The sequence below is a fragment of the Colobus angolensis genome, unplaced genomic scaffold, assembly GCF_000951035.1.
Source record: "Colobus angolensis palliatus isolate OR3802 unplaced genomic scaffold, Cang.pa_1.0 Scaffold1, whole genome shotgun sequence".
Taxonomy (NCBI): Eukaryota; Metazoa; Chordata; class Mammalia; order Primates; family Cercopithecidae; genus Colobus; species Colobus angolensis.
The window spans coordinates 1,943,341-1,966,508 of record NW_012110918.1 but is presented as its reverse complement, the minus strand read 5'-3'; the positions used below and the strand labels follow the sequence as shown (position 1 = coordinate 1,966,508).

At 46.3% G+C, this 23,168-nt stretch overlaps 1 protein-coding gene across 1 annotated transcript in view; it reads right to left on the bottom strand.

The window, feature by feature from the left end:
• The window catches only part of PRKCA (protein kinase C, alpha), a 363,042-nt gene extending 359,700 nt beyond the window's left edge, over window positions 1-3,342 (bottom strand). The window contains exons 1-2 of the mRNA XM_011930418.1: window positions 3,255-3,342; window positions 3,000-3,119 (exon numbers count right to left, since the gene is read on the bottom strand). Of these exons, the coding sequence (XP_011785808.1) occupies window positions 3,000-3,119; window positions 3,255-3,342 (208 nt within the window). The remainder of the gene's footprint in view (window positions 1-2,999; window positions 3,120-3,254) is intronic.
• Between the last annotated feature and the right edge of the window lie 19,826 nt (window positions 3,343-23,168).

Genomic DNA, 23,168 nt, shown 5'->3' with positions numbered 1-23,168 from the left:
TTGCCAAAAAGAACTAGGCTCCAAATTCGGTCATGTATTGCCAAATAAACGGTGTGAATGAAAGTCAGTTCGTGGGGAGAATAAGAACATTCCAAAGGAGCACAAGTTGAATACAAGCAGTCCCTGACTCAATTATGTGCACTTAAAGATATTCTTCATCTGGGAAAACTCAGTCAAGACCTATAGCTGCGTCGACCACAGGGCCCTCCATCCCCAGTTTCTCTCAGCCCTCTGTGTCCCCTCAACCCCCACCTTCCCTCCACTGTTGCCTGGGTTCACCATCTGCCGGCCCTTCCATCCTGTGGTCAGGCACCCGGCCTCACCTGGCTCACCCCAGGGCCCACAATTGCATGGAGATAAAAGGAGAAAGAAAGGAATCCCCAGTAGAAGCTTCTCTGCCCTGGGGCTGGCACCCTTCCAAACCTTAAACCTACTGATATGGTTTGGCTGTGTGCACCCCCCCAATCTCATCTTGAATTGTACCTCCCATAATCTCCACACACTGTGGGAGGGACCCAGTGGGAGTTAATTAATTGAATCATGGTGGACTGTTGTCGTGGTAGTGAAGAAGTCTCATGAGATCTGATGGTTTATAAAGGGAAACCTGTTTCACTTGGCTCTCATTCTTCTCGTCTGCTGCCATGTGGACGCGCCTTTCACCTTCTGCCATGACTGTGAGGCCTCCCCAGACACATGGAACTGTGAGTCCATTAAACCTCTTTCTTTTGTAAATTGCCCTGTTTCAGGTATGTCTTTATCAGCAGCATGAAAACAGACTAACACACCTACCCAGATACTGCTTTCTCCAACCCTAAATACCCAAATCTGGGTTTTCTACTGAAAAAGGAAAGAATGATTTATCATTTATCCCAAAGTCCATGATACTTGCCTCCATGGTCTTTGCTGTTACCTGGCATTTTTGCAGCCCAAGGTCCAGCCTGCATTTGTCTGCAACTGAGGCATTAGGCCCCTGGGTCTGTCAACCCCAAAATGCTTTCCGCAGGAAGCCAGCACACTGACCAGGGAGTCCATAGGGCCTTAGCACCTACAAAGCTGCCACGTGCAAGTGACTGCCCAGAGAGGGCAGTGGGCTTGGTTCAGTCAGCAGACTGTAATTGAAGCTGAATGCAATTAATTGTATAATTTTGAGTCATTTCAGATTAATTCTGCTAAAATCACAACATGAAACTAGGGCATGAGGAGGAATTGTTTTCAGAAGGAAGCCAGACATAAATAAAGTCTCCGTAAGCACTGGGTTCACATCCAGTTCTGACAGTTTCACGTGATAACAACTGAGGTTATCAATAAACAAATTAATTTAGCCTGAATACACAGAAATCCTATCCCACAGCTTTAAAAGCCTGGATGTCCCTGTTATTGGATCTGAAAAAAACCAAAGTATTTTGACTTGCGTGTTAGCTAAACGGTCACACTTAAAATCTCAAACAATATGTATGTGTTTACAACAAGGACAGAAAAGCCGAGTAAAACCCAGTTTTAGTCAGAACAACCAGAAGAGTCCTCAGAAGCCCTACTCTGATTTTTCTCCCCAGTTGATGCCTAGCTCTTCAACCAATTTAACCTACAGCAGACAAGGGCAGTGCAAAGGGAGGCAAGCAAGGCAGCTCTAAAGATCACAGGGGCGGGATGCAGTGGCTCACATCTGTAATCCCAGCACTTCAGGAGGCTGAGGTGGGTGGATCGCCTGAGGTCAGGAGTTCGAGACCAGCCTGGCCAACATGGTGAAATGTGTCTCTACTAAAAACACAAAAAATTAGCCGGGCATGGTGGTGGGTGCCTATAATCCCAGCTACTTGGGAGGCTGAGGCAGGAGAATCACTTGAACCCAGGAGGCAGAGGTTGCAGCAAGCTGAGATCAAGCCACTGCACTCCAGCCTGGGTGACACAGCAAGACTCTGTCCCCACCCCCCCCCAAAAAAAAGGATCACAGGACCCAAGGAAAGGGGACTGTGGATCCTTATGAGGGCAGATGGCTCCTGGTTCCCAGTCTTTTCCTGGGATTCCCTCAAGTCCTCAGTGCTTGCTTTACCCCAGAACCTCTGTTTCAAGTCATGAGCTCCATCCTTCAGTGGTTTCAAGCTTGGGATATTTCCACATCCGTGACCACCTGGCCAGTGGGAAGTAAGGGGAATGAGGGCTTCCTGTTCCATTTCCTAAGCCACTGTGGGGAAAAATATTCTTGGCCTTCCAGGCAGGACTCCTGAATGCCACCAACTGTACAAACGTGGCTGAATGTGACAGGCAGTACATCTCGATGCTACAAGCTCAATGGGGGTTCAAACAGGCACTTGTGGTTTAAGACACCAGCCCTTATAAACCTCATAATTTCTAGTTATGTGTTTGTCTTTGAGATGGAGTCTCGCTCTGTCACCCAGGCTGGAGTGCAGTGGTGTGATCTCAGCTCACTACAAGCTCCGCCTCCCAGGTTCACGCCATTCTCCTGCCTCAGCCTCCCGAGTAGCTGGGACTACAGGTGCCCACCACCACGCCCAGCTAATTTTTTGTCTAGTTATGTTTTGTGACCCAAATAGTCACTGTAGAAAGGAAGCTCTGGAACCCACTGGTGGGTTTCTTGGATGTCGTTTTCATCACAGGTGCAGAGGCCCCATTCCTGAAGGCTTCAGTGCAACGGGAACAAGCTGGGTCGGTTCCCATCAGGCGACAGCAGTACTCCTCGAGGTTCTCGGAATGCACAACATTTCAAGAGGAAATAAAAACCCCAAGATAAATTTGGGTAGATCCTTATTCTTGCTATACACAGCTGCACGTCTCCCTCCTCATCCTGCTTCTTTCCTAGTTCTGTCTTCCTGTTAAGCCTCATGAAAACAGATGATCCTTTCCCGAAGGGACCAAATAGAAGGTTCTGGAAGCACACACCGAGATAAATTTGGGCAGATCCTTATTCGTGCCATACACAGCTGCACTTCTCCCTCCTCACCCTGCTTCTTCCCTAGTTCTGTCTTCCCGTTAAGCCTCACAAAAACAGAAGATCCTTTCCCGAAGGGGCCAAATAGAAGGTTCTGGAAGCACCTGTGCTGCACCTGGATTCTGGGGCTCTCCATTCCTGAGGCCTGGCTCCTTGGCAAACACTACATTGGCTGAGGAAAAGATGAAGACTTCAATGAGGTTGTCACAGGCACCCAAATAAAAAGAAATCAACAGAAGTGCAGACACTTCTCTGGAGAAAATGAAGCCACCAGCAGTATTTTCAATGAATCAAATTGGAGGGTCACCTGATCCCTCAGTTCCCTGGGTCAGCTTGGACGCGCCCTGCTGCATGGAGGGACCATACACGGCTTCATATAAATGAGGGAAGCGCATTGCAAAATGAAATGTCTGCTGGAGGCTGTGGCAGAGGAAGCCCTAATCTGATTTACTTCCCGGCGGTGTCCTGCTTTCAATCCAATTTTCCGGACAGTTAGATTGAGACAGAATCAAAATGGGATTTGCCAGGAGCAAAAGAAAGATATTTCTGTCCCCTGGCCTTTATCTTTATTAGAGATCACCCTAGAGTTAGCCAAACTGTACAGGAAACCCAAGGTTCATCATACAACTTTGCTTCAGAGCCTTTGACTCAGGAGCCGCCTGGGACTGGCGGACAGTGCTGTGGACAGGAAGGCAGACCCACAGATCCTTCCTTGCCCGGACCCCCTCCTCTCCATCACTCACCCCACTACCCCTGCTCCACTGACCCGATAGGGGGCGCTTCCTTATCTAGGCTTCTGACCAGAAAAGCAAATACAAATATGATCAAAGTACAACTACTACTCCAAAATACCTGGTCAACTCTCAGACATCCGCTGCAACATGAAAATTAAAATCGCTCTTCTCCTGTAGACATATTCTAATTACAGGAAACAGATGCTCATACCATGCTGTGAAACTGCAAAATTTCATTCATATATGGCCTGCATGTTGTCAAAAACAAAATCCCAAAATGTGATAATAATCAAAAAGCATCTTCCACTGAACCTGTCTTAGGAAATAAACAAATAAATTCTAACTCCGTATTTTAAAAGTTTTGAAATTAAAGAATGGACTCCTATTATATTCAATCATTAGAATATCCACACACAGATCAAATCTGAAAAAAAAGACATGGTTTAAGTTTTAAGAGGATTTAATATATGGCTTCACCAGACCAGCATGAATACTTTGTTCCCTTCTAAGATGAACAGCAATGTCTAGTTTCCTAAATTTCATCATTTTAAATTAAGATATCACTTGGTTAATAGAAGACTCAAGGAGAGAACAGAGATCCACAGAATGTATTCACTTCATCATTTCTTACAGATCATCGGAAACACACCAAGTCTTCCTTTTCTTCCAGTCGCTCAACGATCTTAGACAACAGAGAGACCGAGTGAGACCCACAGAGGAGGTCACGTTACTTTCAGCAAAATTCTGGAACTTCACTCAGCAGGAAACCCCTGCATCACAGTCCCTAACAATGCTATTTTCATCAAAAGTTAAAAACCGAAATGTTGTACCAGTCGTATCAGTTAGCGGTTTTAAAAAATAATTCAGCACAGCTTATGAAGACAAATGTACTACAGTGCAGGGGCCCATGATTGCGTAACCCAAACATCAGAACAGCATCAGCTGGTACCAGCTTTTGCGATAATTACCTTCCGTGAAAGCAGACGCCTACCCGTCTCCAAAACTGTCCCTGCAAAGACAGTGTTAAGTGTGTGGATGAAAGTCATCCTGGTAATAACTAATTCACAAGAGAAAAAGTGCACCTGTGCTGAGGTCTTCTTCCAACTGCAAGCTTTCTGTTTCCTCCCCTGCCTCCCTTTTCCTGGGACTTCTCTCTCCACCTGCATCCCACCTCACTGTGGAGGCCTCCTGTGAACTGCGCACCCTCTGACCACACAACTGTGGGACATGGCCGTCTTCAGGTACCGCAGATGGGGACCCATATTCATTCATTAGACTCTGCGGAAGGCATTTCTAGCTTGTTTTACTTAGCACTCAGCACCACCCCTCTGTGGTATCATCGCCCCTACTTCCAGACAAGGAGACTGTGACTAACAGAGACTGTGTCCCTCTTCCACCAAGCTGTTCCAATTCTTGCAGACTGGCTGGGGCATCCCTGCTCTGTCCTGTGAGCCTAGCTCTGCTGGCACCCAACGAGCATCCCTCTCTCCAGAACAGGAGGTCTTTGACGTCCCAGCATGATTCCCAGCATGAAACAGGAACTCCACTCAGTCAAGTGATGACTGTATGAGTTAACCATCTTGTCAAAGGTCACCCAGTTAGTATAGGATAAAAATGTAATTCCAAAGCCTCCACTCTTTCCAATGACATTCTGTCGTGGCTACAAACAATGCTTTAAAAAAAAAAAAAAAAAACCACTCCCACTCCCCAAAGGATACCTCCTTGAAAATGAACACAAAACAAAATAAGAAATCACTTCTTCAAAGTAATCAATGCGTACAATACAGGCTGCTTCCAAACCGAAGCTCCAAAAAAAAAAAAAAACCTGCCTATACCTGAGGCCATTCAGCTACCATCCAAGCACGGTGGAAGAATTCACTCCTTCTCCCACAACTGTCTCCATCTTTACACAGGCACTGCAGGTGCACACCCAAAAACGATCACAGCAACAACCTCAGCCCTAGAAGCCGGCCCCCCGTGCTCGTCCGTGTAGTCCCTCTGACTTGAACACTTGATGTTCGGCTCATAGAATGAACAACTTCAGATGCAGGGGCCTTTTCTCCAGACTAAACCGTACCTGACTCACAGATAAGGACGCGTGGTTTGCATTTAGTGCTGTGCTAGGAGTAGTGAAGATGAGTTATCTGGGGAGAGGAAAAAAGGCTGAGGATGTACTACTGGTTGGGCAACAAGGTTCAATTCAAAGAATATAAACAAGAGCAGTGTTACACTTATTTGCTACTCTATATACACACTTTTTTTTTAAAAGGCAATATAGCTAAGGAGTTACCAAAAAATTCCTCAATCTCTCTACCTATCCATTCTCTTTAAAGCTCATACTTTTTTTGCTTTTCCTCTTTTCTTTTTTTTTTATTTTTTCCTTTGAGTTAGGGTCTTGCTCTGTTGCCCAGGCTGGAGATGGAGTGCTGTGGTGCTATCGCGGCTCACTGCCACTTCCATCTCCTGGGCTCAAGCAATCCTCCCAGCTCAGCCTCCCAAGTAGCTAGGCCTACGGGTATATGTCACCACACCCAGCTATTTTTTAAATTCAATTTTTTGTACAGACAGGGTCTCACTATGTTGCCCAGGCTGGTCTGGAAATTCTGGGCTCAAACAATCCTCCCACCTCAGCATTCCAAAGTGCTAGGATTACAGGCATGAGCCACCTCACCTGGCCACCTTTTTTTTTTTTTTTTTTAAGTTCCCAGATTTTCAAAGCTGGACCTACTCTCTTCAAAATACTAGGAATACTACAAAAAAAAGCTGAGCAAGACTGACAGATTCAATAAGTTTAAAAAGCTTTTAGATTTTTTTTTGCCAGAATCTCACTTATTCCTGTCCACAGAGGCATATTATTTGATACCATTAGACTCACTTATCTAAAGCACATTTTGAGGGGTAAAACTGGATGAGCATTTTCATTGATTGCTTAAAGGATGTGTGATGTTGCTGAATGTTTTTTGGTTTGGTGTAAATCATATCATATGTCAGGAGTCAGGGAAAGCCACGGTGAATTCTTCTGAAAGGACACACTTTCCTTATAACGTGAATTATGCGCTTCCATGTATTTTAATCACTAAACTTGGATTTTTGTGTGACTTTATTTTAATATATACTATAAAGGGTAGGCTCAGCACATACACAGGTTTCTAAAGTTTAAAAGCCTCTGGAGGATGGGAGTTCACTGCAACGTGCCACCCTCATTACGCATAGCAGTTTAATGGCATCGAGCCTAATAGGGATCAAGAAGAGCCTAACGCAGCCAAAACGACACACAAACTTCCATCAGGCGTCTCGATTTCTGAAACCAACTTTCAGCTTTCAACAAGCTCCGAGGCAGCAAAATTCATCATTCCCGTTAACAGATCTCGTTTTTCCAATACTATGTTTATTAGGGCAGATGGCAATGTGACAAACATGACTAATCACCCACACTGTCCTCAGGTTTAGAAGCACAAAGTCCACACTATGCTATCAACAAAACAAAATAACGGCACGATAATCAACTGTTGGGGGAAAAAAAGCACCAGATAAACAAAATACACTGGCCATCTTTCACCACGATTGCATTCTAAAGAACCTAAGCTTCCTAGTGTAATTCCAAGGATTTAATTCCATTCAATCCATTCACTTTTGAGTGCTCACAGATACCAAGGTGAACAAGGCAGCCTTACCTGTCGATACCCACTGCCTGACCGAGGCAGAAAAATAACCAAATAACTACACGACAAAAAGGGTCCACACACGAAGCTCTGGAAGGGAGGTACAGGAGTCCCTAGTTATGGCCAGGGTACCCGAGTTCAATCTTAACCAAGCCGTCCAGTAAACAAGAAAGAGAAAGGGCATCTCAGAAGGAGGAGAGCCTAGACGTGAGGAGGTGGCCACGTAGCCCCAGGTGAAACTGGAATGAGCAGGGAGGTGGGGACGGAGCACAAAGGACCAGGGGACCATGGAGGCTGTTGGAAACCACCTTTGATGACAGACTCCTAAGAAGCTCAAAGGAGCTTAGAGATGGTCACACTGAGTCCAGGTTTCCACATTCAGCAGCACGGTCCAGATCCAGATCTCTAAATTCAGTGCTTTAGGAACGCCTGTCATCTATGCCACCACCCTGTTCTTTTAACAACTCATTCCCCTAGCCAAGGTGCGCTTTCGCAAGAAAATGTCATCCCACATTTTTCTATTCAAATTGTTGAACCCATGGTCCAAGGCGGCTACTTAGAAAGCACTCAGGCCCCGCACCGTTGGGAGTGAGGAAGGTGTCTCCAAAAGGTGTCAGCTGCACAAGAGGACTCCCCATGAGTCTCTGGCTCAGAACTCGCCTGGTGTCCCTGACCAGACAAAGCCACATGCAAGAGGCTGAGGGAAGAGCTACTCAGGGGACAACGAATTGGGACTACAACAAACGCTCCCTTCTTTCAACACCCCAAGACCCTCCCACTCTATCACCATCCCATATACATCTCAAGGGTGTGACACTTGCCTGTCTACACATGACTGACACTTTCAAGTCCCTGCCAAAACATTCTCAGAAAGCTGGCCCTCCACATACAGAGAGCGCTTACACTCGGAGTGACTTCGCAGTCTGTCTTTTGATGGCTTGATATCGAAGCATTTCTGGAACTATGTTAAACTACTTCTTACATTGAAAGGGAGTCAAGAGTGAACTTCTCCAGCTGTGAGAAAGGATTTGAACACACAAGTGTACTGTCTTTAGAAATCACTGGGTGACAAAAAGCAAAACAAGCTAGAAGTTTTCATCCTCAGAACTCAGTGCAAGAAAATAACCGCCCCCAACCCCTCCAACACACACATACCATGATCAAATCCTCTATTCCTCTAAGCTGTCTCTTTGCTTTGTAGATCTAGAGGACCACTGGGGCCCTGAGATCCTCTTCCACTGCAGCCCAGGAGCACACCTCAGTTCCACAGGCTACCTGGGTCCTCAGCTTCCTGACGTTGAGTCACAGATGAGATGGAACAGGGCAGTGCTGCCTTGGAGGGGTTTAAGTGTGCAGACCCCTCTGGTCACAAGCAGCAACGAGTCACCAAAATGTACAAGCCCACCTGGTGCTCAGTGGAGGCAGCATTCATAGCCCTTGACCACAATCTAGATGGGGCTCTGTCTAAACTTAGCCACATCAATGATGCAACTGCTTATGAAAAACAAGCCCCGTTTAAACAGAAGTAGCCTGAGTATCCTTCAGGGTCTGGATGGAAGACATTGAAAATGCCTGGCATATTTCTTGAGCAAGGCTGATTAGGAAGAAGAAAATGGTTTTCATCCTGGAGAAGGTGAATGGGGATGCTGTACCTTAAGGCCCATGTCCCACAGCCAGGCTGGCCACACCAAGGACAACTGTCTCCACAGCTCCTGTCATCTCCTCAAGAGGTGGAAGTGGGAGGGAGGGAGAGAGAGAGAGAGAGAGAGAGAGAGAGAGAGAGAGAGAGAGAGAGAGAGAGTGTGTGTGTGTGTGTGTGTTGGGAAGAGAGTCTACCATTTCATAAAACTGGAAAGCAGCACCTTCCCCAGAGGCAACATTTCAAATCACAGAAAAGACCAGGGTTCTAAAAGCCCACCTTAACTCCTAATTCAAAGAGTGAGCCAGGCACTTCGGCTGGAATCAAGCCTGTAATCCCAGCACTTTGGGAGGCCGAGGTGCACGGATCACTTGAGCTCAGGAGTTTGAGACCAGCCTGGGCAACATGGCGAAACCCTGTCTCTACAGAAAATACAAAAATTAGCCAGGTGTAGTGGCATGCACCTGTAGTCCCAGCTACTTGGGAGGCTGAGGTGGCAGGATGGCTTGAGCCCAGGAGGCAAAGGTTGCAGTGAGCCGAGATCGTGCCATTGCACTCCAGCCTGGATGACAGAGCCAGAGCCAGATCCTGTCTCAAGGAGGGGAAAAAAAAAAAAAGTGAACCCAACCCTAATGCAGGCAGATTAAAACACCACCAAGGACACCACCAAAGAGCAGCACTTCTGCCTCTGGCATCCTCTGTCAAAATCACGGGGACAGACAGGGCACTTCTGCACTGTTCACAGCCCAGGACACACAGCAAGGCCTCGCGGGCTGGTGTAGCCGTCCTGAGCATCACCTCGGGTTCCTCAGCCACAAGTAAGGCCACGAGATTAGCATTTCTTCACACATAACTATTCGAGTCATCTGAGGAGTCAGACTTAAGTAGATGTTCTCCTCCCAGGATGGTTTCAATGAGGCCTGTGCCCTAAGAATGGGGGGCTCCTCCTTACTGCTCATCAGGAAGCCTTCTACTCCGAGGTAATTCCTCTGAATGGCCTCTGGCCTCCAGTGCTTGGACTCTCCAGTGTCAGAACCAGCCTGGATCAGTTGTTCCCAGCCAGCCTTGATATGTGAATACCAGATGCCATTTGGAGTGGGACAGAGCTCAGTTTTCACTCCCAGTGGTTTGCAGCCCTCCCCGGGTTTCCACCTGGAAACACTCCTGGACAAGTGGAGACTCCACTAAACCACAGGGAGCTCCCGCTGAAGGGAACCAGAGAGACATGACACAGGCTTTATTCAGAAGTCCCCACCCCAGGGGGGATAGCTCAGGGGTAGAGCATTTGACTGCAGAAGTCCCACCCTGGGTCAATGTCAAGGACATGACATCCAAAGGCGACATCTGGATGACAAATTCGGGGCAGGTACATGTTGCTACAAACGCCAGTGCCTATGTGTTTAGCAGAGCAAAGGACCCACGAGGTCAGTGAGAGAGTCTGTATGTGTGAGAGTGTGTGTGTGTTGTGTGTTGTGTTCTGAGTAGTGGGGAAAGGTGTTAAAGAACGCTAGAAACTGAGTGGGATTTTCCAAAATGCTAAGAAAAGAAACAAGCAGGGAAGGAAACTATATTTTGCTCTTAGAAGCTTTATTGTCTCCACCAGGTGCAAACAAAGGCTTCCGAGGTGGGAGTACTTTTTGACAAATAATTCACAATCACAACTGCTAAAATTAAACTCCTACACAGGCAGACAACAAGGCAAAGATTCTCCCCGAAATTCATTGCCAACACACTTCTCCAAATCCACTGAACCTCAGCCTCAAAGAGAAGCCTTGTGACACCCCCACCCTAATTCAAGGAAACTGCAAACTGATAACATGCAATATTTTACACTCCAGGAAAAGGGATGTTCTTCAGAAGGTCATAAGAAGGAGGGCTCTGAGTCCTGAGCTCTCCTTCTCTAGGTAGCCTAGCTCTGAGAATCGCTCCAAGGAACCATCTGACGATAGACGTCTGGGAATCCACACCCCCAGTCATTGCAGATGCACCTCTAAGAAATAAAAGGCTGCCCATTAAACTATGACAGGCCATGACGTAAGACACCTCTGGATTCCAGAACGTTGAACTGTGAAAGCGCACACATCTGGGATTCCATGAGAGATGGTGGCAAGCCGGTTTCTCTCTATCCGAAGTGCCCTGACTACAGGAACCAGACCCTGTTCAACTCTTTATTCAGAACCTGTAAAGCCAGGTCAGCACCCGGGGAGCACTCAGCAAATACCTCCATGATAATTTGGATGGTTTGACATCTCGCCCCTTTGAACCCATGAGTATTTACTCAGCTTTGTGCTAACACCAGTACTAGGAACAGGCATTTGAGTCACAATTATCTTGTCAGGTTTTATCCTTATCATCCCCCCACTTACAGAATGAGAAACTGAGACTCAGAAAAAGACTCAACAGCCTTCTGAGGCTGGTGAGGAAGAGGGAATAGGTCTCAACTCAAGTCTGCCCAGGTCCAAACCCATCATTACCCACATTTCTGGGCTGTCTGTGCTCAGATGAAGCAGGTATCCATCCACACACTTTTCCTCCTCCCTTGGTACCTCGCCAGCCTAATTCACTGCCTCTGCGAGCAGAGGACATTCTTTTTCATTAGGTGGGGGTGGTCAGGAATTTAATATTAGCTAAACTTCTCCCCCTGCCCTTTCCTCCATCCTCTGTGGTCTTTACTTCTCTCATTAAACGGGCCACACATGTCATCGTGAGGACTACCATTCAGGAGCAAGTTATTTACTAAGGGCCCGTCCCGTTCCAGGGCAGGCAGCACAGCAGGCTGTGTGTGGACTCGGTTTCACAGAGTCCAACATGCCACAATGTCACTCATCATGACAGACATTTACTTGCAGCTGAAGAAAAGGGTATCATGCGTTGAGTGGGTTATTTTTTGAGTCAAGTTCATTCTTCCATAAACTCTCATGGGCACACTCTATGGCCAGAGCAAACGGGCTTCCTGTTTAACACACAACATCTAAGAAGCCTCGCTTTATTTCTTAGCCTCTGGTTTCCAAGGCTACGTTTCTTTCCAAGAGTAACAGATGCCAACAACCTCATCATAGTTTTCCCCTAAGTTACTTCCCATTCATTATTTTCTAGCCTCCAGTCAGAATGCAGCTGGTGAGGGGCCGGCCCCCTCATCATTACAACACTGAATAGACAGGCATGGAAACAATTCAGAAAGAGCAGTCCCAGCATCAAACCAGAACCAGAAGGTCTGGATTCCAGACCCTCATGGACCATTTGCAGCAAATGGGGCAAGTTTCTGAATACCTCTGAGCGTCAGCTGTTTGTCTATAAAATAAAGTCTCTACTAACCAATGGGAGTCCATGAGATCAAATGAGATATGATGTGTGTAGCTGCACAAACATCAGATGATCACCACAAAAGGGACGATGGCCAGGTCTCCTGGCAGAGTCAGAGTCACCCCGTGTTCAGCTCAACAATGGCAGTATTCCTGGTTCCCAAAAGGTGAGAACAGTTACTGGCTCTGAGGCAAACAGGGATTCAGGAATTGCTCATAACCACTCAATTCCGGAAGTTATCTCAAAAGAGAGAAAAGTGTGTACATGTATGTAAGAAAAGGCAAAAAATGGGTATGAAACACAAATACTTGATAAATGAGTACTTACATGTGCTATGGGTTGGGGTTTAAGGGTAAATAACAAAACAGCCCCTGGCCTCGCTAAGCTTGCAGTCTAATGGGAGAGGTTAATATGAATTAAATAATTATCAAACAAAATTCTGCATTACAGCTAGGATGGAGGCTATGAAGAAAAAGTGTGGGTGACAGGAGCAGGGAGCTGAGGCAAGGTCATGGCACCTGGAGAATAAGGTGGGTGATGAGGAGAGGTGGCTGGAGACACAGGGCAGCTGATGATACAGGGCCTTGTAGGCCAGCTTAAGGATCCCGGACTTCATCCTAGAAACAATGGGAAGCCTTTGAATGATTACAGGCAGGAAGCACGGGGTGGAGCCAGGAATATTAAAGATCACTCTGTGAAGTGGAAAAGAGATTGAAGGAGGGAGGGGACCAGGAATAGGTACAGGGAGGCCAGGCGAGGAGGTGGGGGACTGGATTCAGAAGAGAGACTAACATTACAGGCAGGTGCAGTGGCTCACGCCTGTAATCCCAGGACTTTGGGAGGCCCGGGTGGGTGGATCACTTGAGGTCAGGAGTTCAAGACCAGCCTGGCCAACATGGTGAAACCCCCATCTCAACTAAAAAAAAAAAAAAAAAAATAGGCATGGCGGGCACCTGTAGTCCCAGCTACTTAGAGGCTGAGGCAGGAGAATCACTTGAACCCAGGAGGCAGAGGTCACAGTGAGCTAAGATCGTGCCACTGCACTCATACCTAGGCGACAGAGCGAGACTCCATCTCAAAAAAGAAAAAAAGAGAGACTAACATCACGATGAAAAACATGATGCGATATAAAAAATATCCCTTGGCAGAGTTGGGGTCCTAAAGCCAAACTGTCTGGAACCTGGGCACAGTCCTGTGTGATGTTTCCATCTGTCCGCCCATCCATCCATCCACCCACATTATCAGTGGAGTGAAATGCTGTGGTATAAACATCTCCAGGACCATCACCCAGACAGGATACCATTAGCATCTATTATGGTATAAATACTCATATGCCATAGCTTTCAGAAGGTCTCAGAGGAAAAATCATTTCAGTGTAAATTAAATGTTCCCTGTCTTCACCTGAAAAAAAATTTATTATTTTGAGAACAAAAACAACATGAAAACTGGCTACAGGTTGAAAAAACAGCGCAGAAGCTATCCGTGCCTCCTTTAGAAGGGGGCTGACCGGCACTGACTTCCACTCAAAGGAGGTGCACAGACGTCCCCAGTGTGCCCGGAAACCACCTGAAGAGGAGAAGCAGCTCTGAGAGGAGAGTCGTACGAAGATGTACAAAAATAAACATTTTCAAGGGTTTTCAAATACCTGAGCAAACAGATGGGGTTTCAGTTCATTTTTAGAAACAGAAGCAGACTTTGAAGTGAAAGGGGAAGTAGGTTTCCCCCTTAGGGATCCACGATCTTCCTCCACTAAGGAAGGAGGAGATAGCCAGAACTGTAAGCTTAACAGCACCCCAATCCTTTTATTTATTTATTTATTTTGAAACAGGGCTTTGTTCTGTCGTCCGTCCAAGCTGGAATGCAGAGGTGTGATCACAGCTCACTGCAACCTTGAACTCCTGGCCTCAGGCCATCCTTCTGTCTCAGCCTCCTGAGGAGCTTGGTACCACAGGCTAGCACCACCATGCCTAGCTAATTTACTTTTTTTTTTTTTTTTTTTTTCGTGGAGACAGAGTTTCACTTTGTCTCCCAGGCTGGAGTGCAGTGGCGCGATCTGGGCTTACTGCAACCTCTGCCTCCTGGGTTCAAGCAATTCTCGTGCCTCAGCATCTTGAGTAGCTGGGATTACAGGTGCCTGCTACCACACCCAGCTAATTTTTTGTATTTTTAGTAGAGACAGGGTTCACCATGTTGCCAGGCTGATCTTGAACTCCTAAGCTCAGGCAATCTGCCCACCGCAGCCTCCCAAAACGCTGGGATTACAGGCGTGAGCCACCATACCCTGCCCTGGCTAATTTTTACTTTTTTGTAGAGATGGGGTTCCAGGCCTGAGTCATCGCACTCAACTAATCTTTTAAGCGCTGGGGTCTTGAAGAGTGTCTCTCACTGGCTCTCACTAGCCCACCCTCGGTCTGTGGGTTGTCCAGGCCTCAAAAAAGCCCCCTTGACCACCAGTCCCAGAGTAGGTAACACCCCGGTTACATGCACTTCCAGTGTCCTACAGTTCTCCTGCCTGTCACTCACTGCTGCTGTAGCTCTCACACTATTTGGGGATTTCCTGAATACCCATCTCTCTGCTATACTCTAAGCTCTGAAGGGGCAGGGGCCTCTAGTCTGCAAAGTCTATCATAGGACTTTAGAAATAGGAAGCAGGAGATGGAGACGTGTGCTGACTTCCTGAATAACCCAATTCATTCAAAGTAATTATGTTTATAAAATAAAGAGAGAAGAAACAAATGAACATTGGCTATACCTTAGGCACCACACTCTTCAGCTACAGAGGATCAAGAGTCCTTTCCATCCTGTAGCTTTAGGGAACTGGTGGGGGGCTCGTAAAACCATGGGGCCTGGACTCATTTTGGGCTATTCTTATTTGCCTTGTCAATCACTTGAGTTTAATCAATTCAATGTGGTCACAATCACTGAGAAGTCAGTGACCTGGATCTAGGATTTTAGGACTTGGTGTTTCTGGCATTTCATAGGAAATAAATAAATCAAAGCCTACAGTAAATCTTAATACATCTTGGGAGGGGGAAAAAAACCCAAGACCCTTATTTAGGATGAATATATTAATACAATACAAAGCACCCAACTTCTTTCTGGGAGTGACGTAGGAAATCCATCAGCAGAAGGAGATAGTTGCACTCATTACGGGATTTCCAGGGCATGTGGGCACAAAGACCAAAAAGAGCCTTGTTTTGCTTTTCAAAACATGGAAATGCTGATTCCCTTTCTCTGCCTATGCTATCTAGGTCCTTAAGTTAAGGTAAAATGCACAAAAGGTTTTCTTGGCAAATGATGAAAAATAGTGCTTCTTGCCAAAAAGAACGTCAGCAAAGACCGTGCACTATGACCGATAGTATCCTTTGGCAAAATGCAGATAAACAGAGACCCCAGGTGCCCTATTTTCCAACTGTGACCCTCCACAAACCTCCAACATGAAGGATCTCAAACTGTAAAGCACAGAGGACAATGAGGAGCCCTGTAAGAGCTGCAGAGCTATTTGAGAGAGACGTATTTTGGAACAGGACAGTAATTGGCCAGCCCATGCCATTTGTGGAAATGGTAAAGCAACATAATTTTTTTCACCTGTAAAATGTGGGTAACAGGCCAGGCAAGGTGGCTGACACCTGTAATCCCAGAACTTTGGGAGGCCAAGGCAGGTGGGTCACAAGGTCAGGAGTTCAAGACCAGCCTGGCCAATATGCTGAAACCCTGTCTCTACTAAAAAACACAAAAGTTAACCAGATGTGTGGTGGCACGCGCCTGTAATCCCAGCTACTCGGGAGGCTGAAGCAGAAGAATCACTTGAACCTGGGAGGCGGAGGTTGCACTGAGCCGAGATCAAGCCACTGCACTCCAGCCTGGGCAACAAAGCGAGATTCCATCTCAAAAATAAATAAATAAATAAAATAAAATAGTGGGTAACAGTAGTATTTAATGTAGTACAGGCTGTTGGGACGGTTGAATGAAATTAAAGACGACATAGAATATAAAGCACTCAGTAGACTGCCTTATGCACTGAGGTCTTCAAGAAATGTCAGTCACTGCTGACAATAATGATGACAAGCCATTATTCCTACCACTGTTGAGAGGGGATGTTTCATTCTCTGTTCTCCCCTCAATCACGGATATGGTTTGGCTGTGTCCCCACCCAAATTTCATCTTGAATTGTAGTTCCCATAATCCCCACATGTCGTAGAAGGGACCAGGTGGAAATAATTGAATCACGGGGCGGGCAGTTTCCCCCATCCTGTTCTCATGAGAGTGAGTGAGTGTCTCAAAAGATCTGATGGTTTTATAACAGGCTTCCCCCTTCACTGGGCACTCGTTCATTCTCCTTCCTGCTGCCCTGTAAAGAAGGACATGTTTGCTTCCCCTTCCACCATGATTGTGAGTTTCCTGAGGCCTTCCCAGCCATGCAGAACCATGAGTCAATTAAACCTCTTTCCTTTATAAAGTACCCGGTCTCAGGTAGTATCTTTGCAGCAACATGAGAACAGACTAATAGAATCATCTTCTCTTCTTATTCTGTTTTAAATGAAATAACTGGTTCTTAAAATAATATTCCACAAATGCTCAAAGTCAACTCAACAGAGTTTTCAAACCACTTGTTTCCTAAAGCACTCCACTATTTGAGCTTTTTATGGGCAGGAAAAAGCCCAGTTGGGTGTTCACAGGTGTGGGCTCACGATCTCACACCACTCAACTCATTTCACAAGGGCATATGTCCAGACATCATCAACTAGATAGCTACCCATGCCAAGAGACACTGACACGCTGGAATTCGCCCTTTACCTACTGAGCTGCTTTGCTGATAGAGGAATTGAAAGAATACAATTCCTCAGGAATGTCACCGCCAAGTAAGTGTGGGTCCTGAGGTCACCAGATCCTTTAATCTTACAAGTCTTTCTCAACCACAGTCACACAAGATGAGGCTCAGGGAGAAAGAAGGGGGACCCGTTCCGAACAGAGACCCCTCCGCTCTTCTGCTGCCTGAGCCCTGTTCTTTCCGGACATTGTTCCCCATCCTCTTTGAGGGTTTGGGAGTTTCTCTTTTCCACACATACACCCCCAACCCCCACTGGGCTGTATAAAGGGCACAGTAACACCTAGTCCAGAATCCTTGAGTATACTTGCAAAATCACTTATTTACTCCTGGTATCCAAATATGAAGAGAACCTGTTAAAAGGTATTTATAGACATAAGTCAATTCTTAGAAAGGATGTGCAGAAAACTAAGCAGAAACAGAGAAGGAAATGAGTTCACCTATGTGGGTTTGAACTGTCTAAGGAAATATCCAACTCATTTTGGCTAATCTCCAATTTGAAGCTGCCACCCCCACTCCCGCCCCCCACCCCCTCCAAAAAAAAAGAAAGGGGAAACTCGAAACAACTACCCAGTTGCTTCTGGGACCCACAGCATCCTGACTCAGGTTTCTCTAGGGCTTCCTGTTCTTTTTTTTTTTTTTTTTTTTTTTTTTTTCGTGGAGACAGAGTTTCAGCCGGATCTCAGCTCACTGCAAGCTCCGCCTGCCGGGTTCACGCCATTCTCCTGCCTCAGCCTCCCGAGTAGCTGGGACTACAGGCGCCCGCCACCTCGCCCGGCTAGTTTTTTGTATTTTTTTTAGTAGAGACGGGGTTTCACTGTGTTAGCCAGGATGGTCTCGATCTCCTGACCTCGTGATCCGCCCGTCTCGGCCTCCCAAAGTGCTGGGATTACAGGCTTGAGCCACCACGCCCGGCCGGGTTTCCTGTTCTAAATTGTGTCTGCTCGGGGGACTGCCAAGCAAGCAGGCAGGTCCTCTGGCTCCAGGACTCTGCTCCAACCAAAAGACACCGTATCTGTCAGTAAGAAAAAGCAAATTCTTTGCAAATTGTTTCCAAACTTATGTTTCCTGGGAGACAAGACCTCTTTAAAATAAAAGCTTTTTAAAACCCTGAGTTACTTCTTTCCCAATGCTTAGAAGCAGTATGAATAAGAACTTATCATTTAAAAAACAAAACAAAACAAAACAAAATGCTGAAGTTTCCTAAGGTTTGAGAAGCATCAACATTTATACAAGTCACAGGCAGATATTTATTATGATAGAGAAAACCTGTTCTCAGCCTGTGCCTTCCCCTGGATCCAGATTTCTCCACCACTGAACACATCTGCCCATCACTGTTTGCCAAAAAAGGTCCTCTCCACCTGCTCAGCAGGGCCTTTCTCCTCTGTGTTCCCCACGCTGCCAATTCCCTACCTGGTCTCCCACATGCATTCCCGCCTGTGTTTGTGTTTCTAATTTCTTGCCCTCTATTAGTTCTTTTCATAGAGCTTTTAAATTCTTAACTCCTGGCTTCGTTTCCTCTGCTGCCTCTTCTAAGCACCACGCCATCTTTTTCCTATCATCTCCCATCATGGTTCCCACATCCCATAAACTCTGGTTTCAAAACATCCTACAGCTCTAGCATGTTTAATAATATTGAAGCCTAATCAGTAGTACATTATGTTAGCCTCAATTTTCACTTAATTCTCATTGTATCTGACTTATACGACATCTTTAAAAAAAAAAAAATCTTCCTTCTTCGGTTTCCATGACAACACAGTCTCTTGATTTGCCTCCTAATTCTCTGGTTATTCATTATCTGTGTCTTTCTTGGATTTCTCATTGTGCTCCCACCAATCCACAGAGGTATTTCCCAAGGCACAGCGTTGAGCTCCACTTGCACTGATCCTCCCTTTATCAAGCTTTGAGTTCACTCCACTGGCAAGATCCTTTCTTCTCAGACGTTCATCGTCCACCTCTCCGTGACTGATTCCCAAATCTAGACTTATCCTCACTCCCATAACCGGTTCCACACCTATGTGTCAGATTTTCAATACAATGAATATTCACCGTAATAAAAGCACTGGCATTCAGGGGGTACTTACCATATGCCAGGCACTGTTCTAACCCTGTCTCATGTGTTCTCTCACTTAATCCTTGCCACCACCTTATGAGGTAGGTGCTATTTTCACCCTCATAAATGGGGAAAACAGATAGAGGTCCATTTGGTCAAGGTTGCAAAGCTAATGACTGGTAGAACCAGGGTTTGACCCAGGTAATTGCAGAGTCCAGAAGCCAAACTTCACGGACATACTGCCTCTCCTCTTTTGAAGTGTGCTAATGACTTCCCCCTGCTAAGTCCTGCATCTCCAGCTTTCACATGATTTTCATTCAACATCAATGCCATCCAACCTCTTGATTCTCAAAAGCATTGAAGACTTGGAATTATTTTTCTTCATGCTTTTTCTGTACCATCCAACTATTGAACAAATCCTGGTAACTTTTCTCCATAATGCCTGAAAATGGGACCCTCCCCTTTTCCCCTGCCAGCCATCACCAGTTTCCACCCATTTGGACCATGGATCAACTCAGAAGCCGCAGTGGTTTCCTCTCGCCCATGATGACAAAGCTACTTTCCTTATCCTATAACTCGGCCTCTCCAATCCTAACCTCACTACTAGGTTCAACAGAGCATGGGTCCTTCATGATGGTCTTGTCAAACACACAATCTCCTTTATTCTTAGTGCTGTGTCTGCATCCACTTAACTCATGCCATCCTCTCTATCTGAAAACCTCTCTTCACTTTGTCTTTAAGACACAGCTTAAGATCACCACCTGCCTAAAAAGTCCTCCAAGCTCACTCATTAGAACTACTCCACAGACTTTGCACTTCACGTGCATTGTTTTAAACACATCTTTTCGCATTTCTTTTTGCCAGTGCTTTATGATATCTCCCCAATTTTGTAGAAGATTTTTTTTTCCCCACCAAATGTGCACACTCCTCTTCTTTGGTACCCCTCCACCTCTCCCTCCTCCCTCCCAGAGCCTAGTCCAGGGCGAACTAAACAGGATCCCTGATTTTATGGAACATAGTTACCTTTTGTAGGTGGTATCTGTGACCCTGTGAGTGTGTCTCGCGACTGCCAATAAGAACGCAGCACACAAGCACCATCACACCCACACAACAAAACGCTGGCTGCACGGGACTGCAGCCTTATCGTCACAACATTTTGAGCTTTTTTGACAACATAAGCTGCACTTACAAAGAAGTCAGAGCAAGGAAAGAAAAGTCTCAAACTGTGCTGGTTAGTTGGTCTAGCAAGGTACTGTGATAGCAAGTTAAGTGGGGGAGAATCAGGAAGGCACTGGACAGAAAAGGCCAGGACGCAGTCCCCAGGCTGAAAACCCTAGATGCAGCACTAGCCCCTCTTTGCCCTCAAGCTTAGCAAAAGCTTCTATCACATTCTGATTTCAAGCGCATTAGACCCTATGGTAAAAGCCTGGCATTTGAATTTATTTATTTCATTCACACATCAAAGGTTACTCACAAGAATACAAACAGCAAAGTAGAAATAAAGGTGAAAATCAGCATTACAGAAAATGTCAATCAAACCAAAGAGTCAAGCTTGAGAGACAAAACTAATGTAGATATTCAAGCTAGGAATTCGTGAGTGGTGATAGTTTTGTGAACATTAATGGGATAGTTACTGTGTTCTAGGAAGGCTCTCAGCCCTTAACATTATGATTGTACGTATTCCTCACAATAACCCTACAAGGTAGGTAGTAATTACTATAGCTGAGGAACTGTTATGAGGACTATTGGGTGCTATCATTCTAACCCAGGCACAGAGAAGTTAAGCAAGCTGTCTGGGCCACACAGCTAACAAGCCGAGGAACCAAAGTTTGAACCTGGGCCATCTGACTCCAAGGCCACATTCGGGGAAGAAAGGCATGCCTAGGAACAAAGCAACAGCTACAAATCTGGCTCTGTGCTTCCAGATCACCACAGCACAGGGGGAAATCATCAAAATGCCAGCACTGACTACAGAAACGGAGAGTTTTGCTAAAATAACTCCAGCAGCAGTGGCTGGAATGAATCATGCATCCACCTGTTTCTGACCTCTCCCTGTTCACCCAAGGACAGGATCTATAAGCTCAGATCAATGCACTATCCATGTTTCCCAAATCATCATTGAAAGCCATTGTTTTCCTTGCATTCAGGTCCCTCTTAGCACTGTGAGGCCCATGATGTCGTCACAAGGTCTACAAACACTGCATTTGACAAGCCACATTCTTCTAGTGAAGACGGGCTGTCTTCCATTCACACTCCCATCCCAACCCTAGATGGCATTAAACTGCCAGCCGCATTAAGGGATGCCGCCTTCTCTCCCAGTTAAGCTGCTCCAAACCTCAAGCCTCAAGCAGAAATAGGACTCATTTGCCCCAGAGCTCCTGCTGGCACCTGACAAGCCCAGGGTGACAGCAAGAGGCCCAAGAAGAGTGTGGCAGAAAGACAGAAAGAGTTCAGGCTGAGGGAAGCTGGAAGTCAGGGTCCATCCCAGCTCTGCTGCTCCTAGCTCAGGAGATTCACCTCCACACGCCCTGCCTGCTCCACCCACAAACTGAGGAAGCCTGACCAGGGCAAGGTCTACTAATGAGGAAGACCGAGGGTCTTCAGGGAAACTCAGTTAACAACCAGGTGCCCAGGACTCACTGCTGGAGGTTTGAGTGAGATGTTTCACAAACTCCTCAGGTGGGCTGGGTACAGTGGCTCACGCCTGTAATTCCAACACTTTGGGAGGCCAAGATGGGTAGATCATTTGAGCTCAGGAGTTCAAGACCAGCGTGGGCAACATGGTGAAACCCAGTCTCTACTAAAATGTAAAAAATGGGCAGGGCATGGTGACGGGCACCTGCAGTCCCAGCCACTCACAAGAGGCTGTGACATGAGAATTGCTTGAACCCGGGAGGCACAGGTTGCAGTGAGCTGGGAGAACACCACTGCGCTCCAGCCTGGGTGACAGAGCAAGATTCTGTCTCCATAAAAAGCAAAAATGAAAAACACTCCTCCGGTGAACTTCTGGGCTGGAGAAACTCAAGCTCCATCCCTGCTCCTTTAGCTCCTAGTGCTTAAAACAAGCAAACATGCATCCTCACTTGGTGTTTCAGAGAAAGGAGAGCGGAAGAGGAAGGGGGAGGGATCCGCAATAGGTCAGCAGGGAGAGAGGCTGCTCTTGACTATGCTTATAGGAAACTTCAGTGGAGGTAATTTCATTACAAGATGCCTCCAGGGCCAGGGCCAATGCCATGCTGTGGGGAAGCTCTGGGCCCTGGGGTCTCCTCCAGGGCCCACACTACTGGGAATACATACACTGATTTGTACACGGCCTTCTGAAAGCATCCCAGTTATTGGAACACTTAATCTCTAGAGTTCTTGCTTAAAAAACAAAAAAAAAAAGGCAGTGATGATATATCCGACTTAGGAGGCAGGGATTCTTAATTCTAGCTGCCACCTCCTGGCTTTCTGAACTACCTCCTTCCCCCTGGCTAACCGCACACATCAGAGCCTAGTTTTGGACACTTCACCTTCAGTAGCTCACACCTTACAAACAGCCTGGCTTGACGAGCTGCCCTCTCACTTACTGAAAGGTCTTAGGTTGGTGCAAAAGTAATTGCAGTTTTTCTCATTAAAAAAAAAAAAAAATAGCAAAAATCGCAATTACTTTTGCACCAACCAAATACACAATAGGCTGATTGCAAAGGTAGGGGGTTTGGGGCTTTATCAGTACCGATGGGTCCTGAGCTTACTTAGAAACAAAATCTGACCTGCTCAGTGAACTGGTGGTGTCACTGATTCAATCAACAAACAGCAACTACAGACCTACTACATGCAAAACACCAAAGAAACTCACATGAATAAGGCCTAGTCCCTGGCATCAAGACTCCTAGGATCTCAAGAAGTGACAAGGCCTACGTTCTCAAACTGGCCAAATACAGGAACTTAGAAAAGCCCCAGGACCTCCCTAAGCCTTAGTTTTCTCACATATTTAATGCAAATGAAAATCAGACCCCTGAA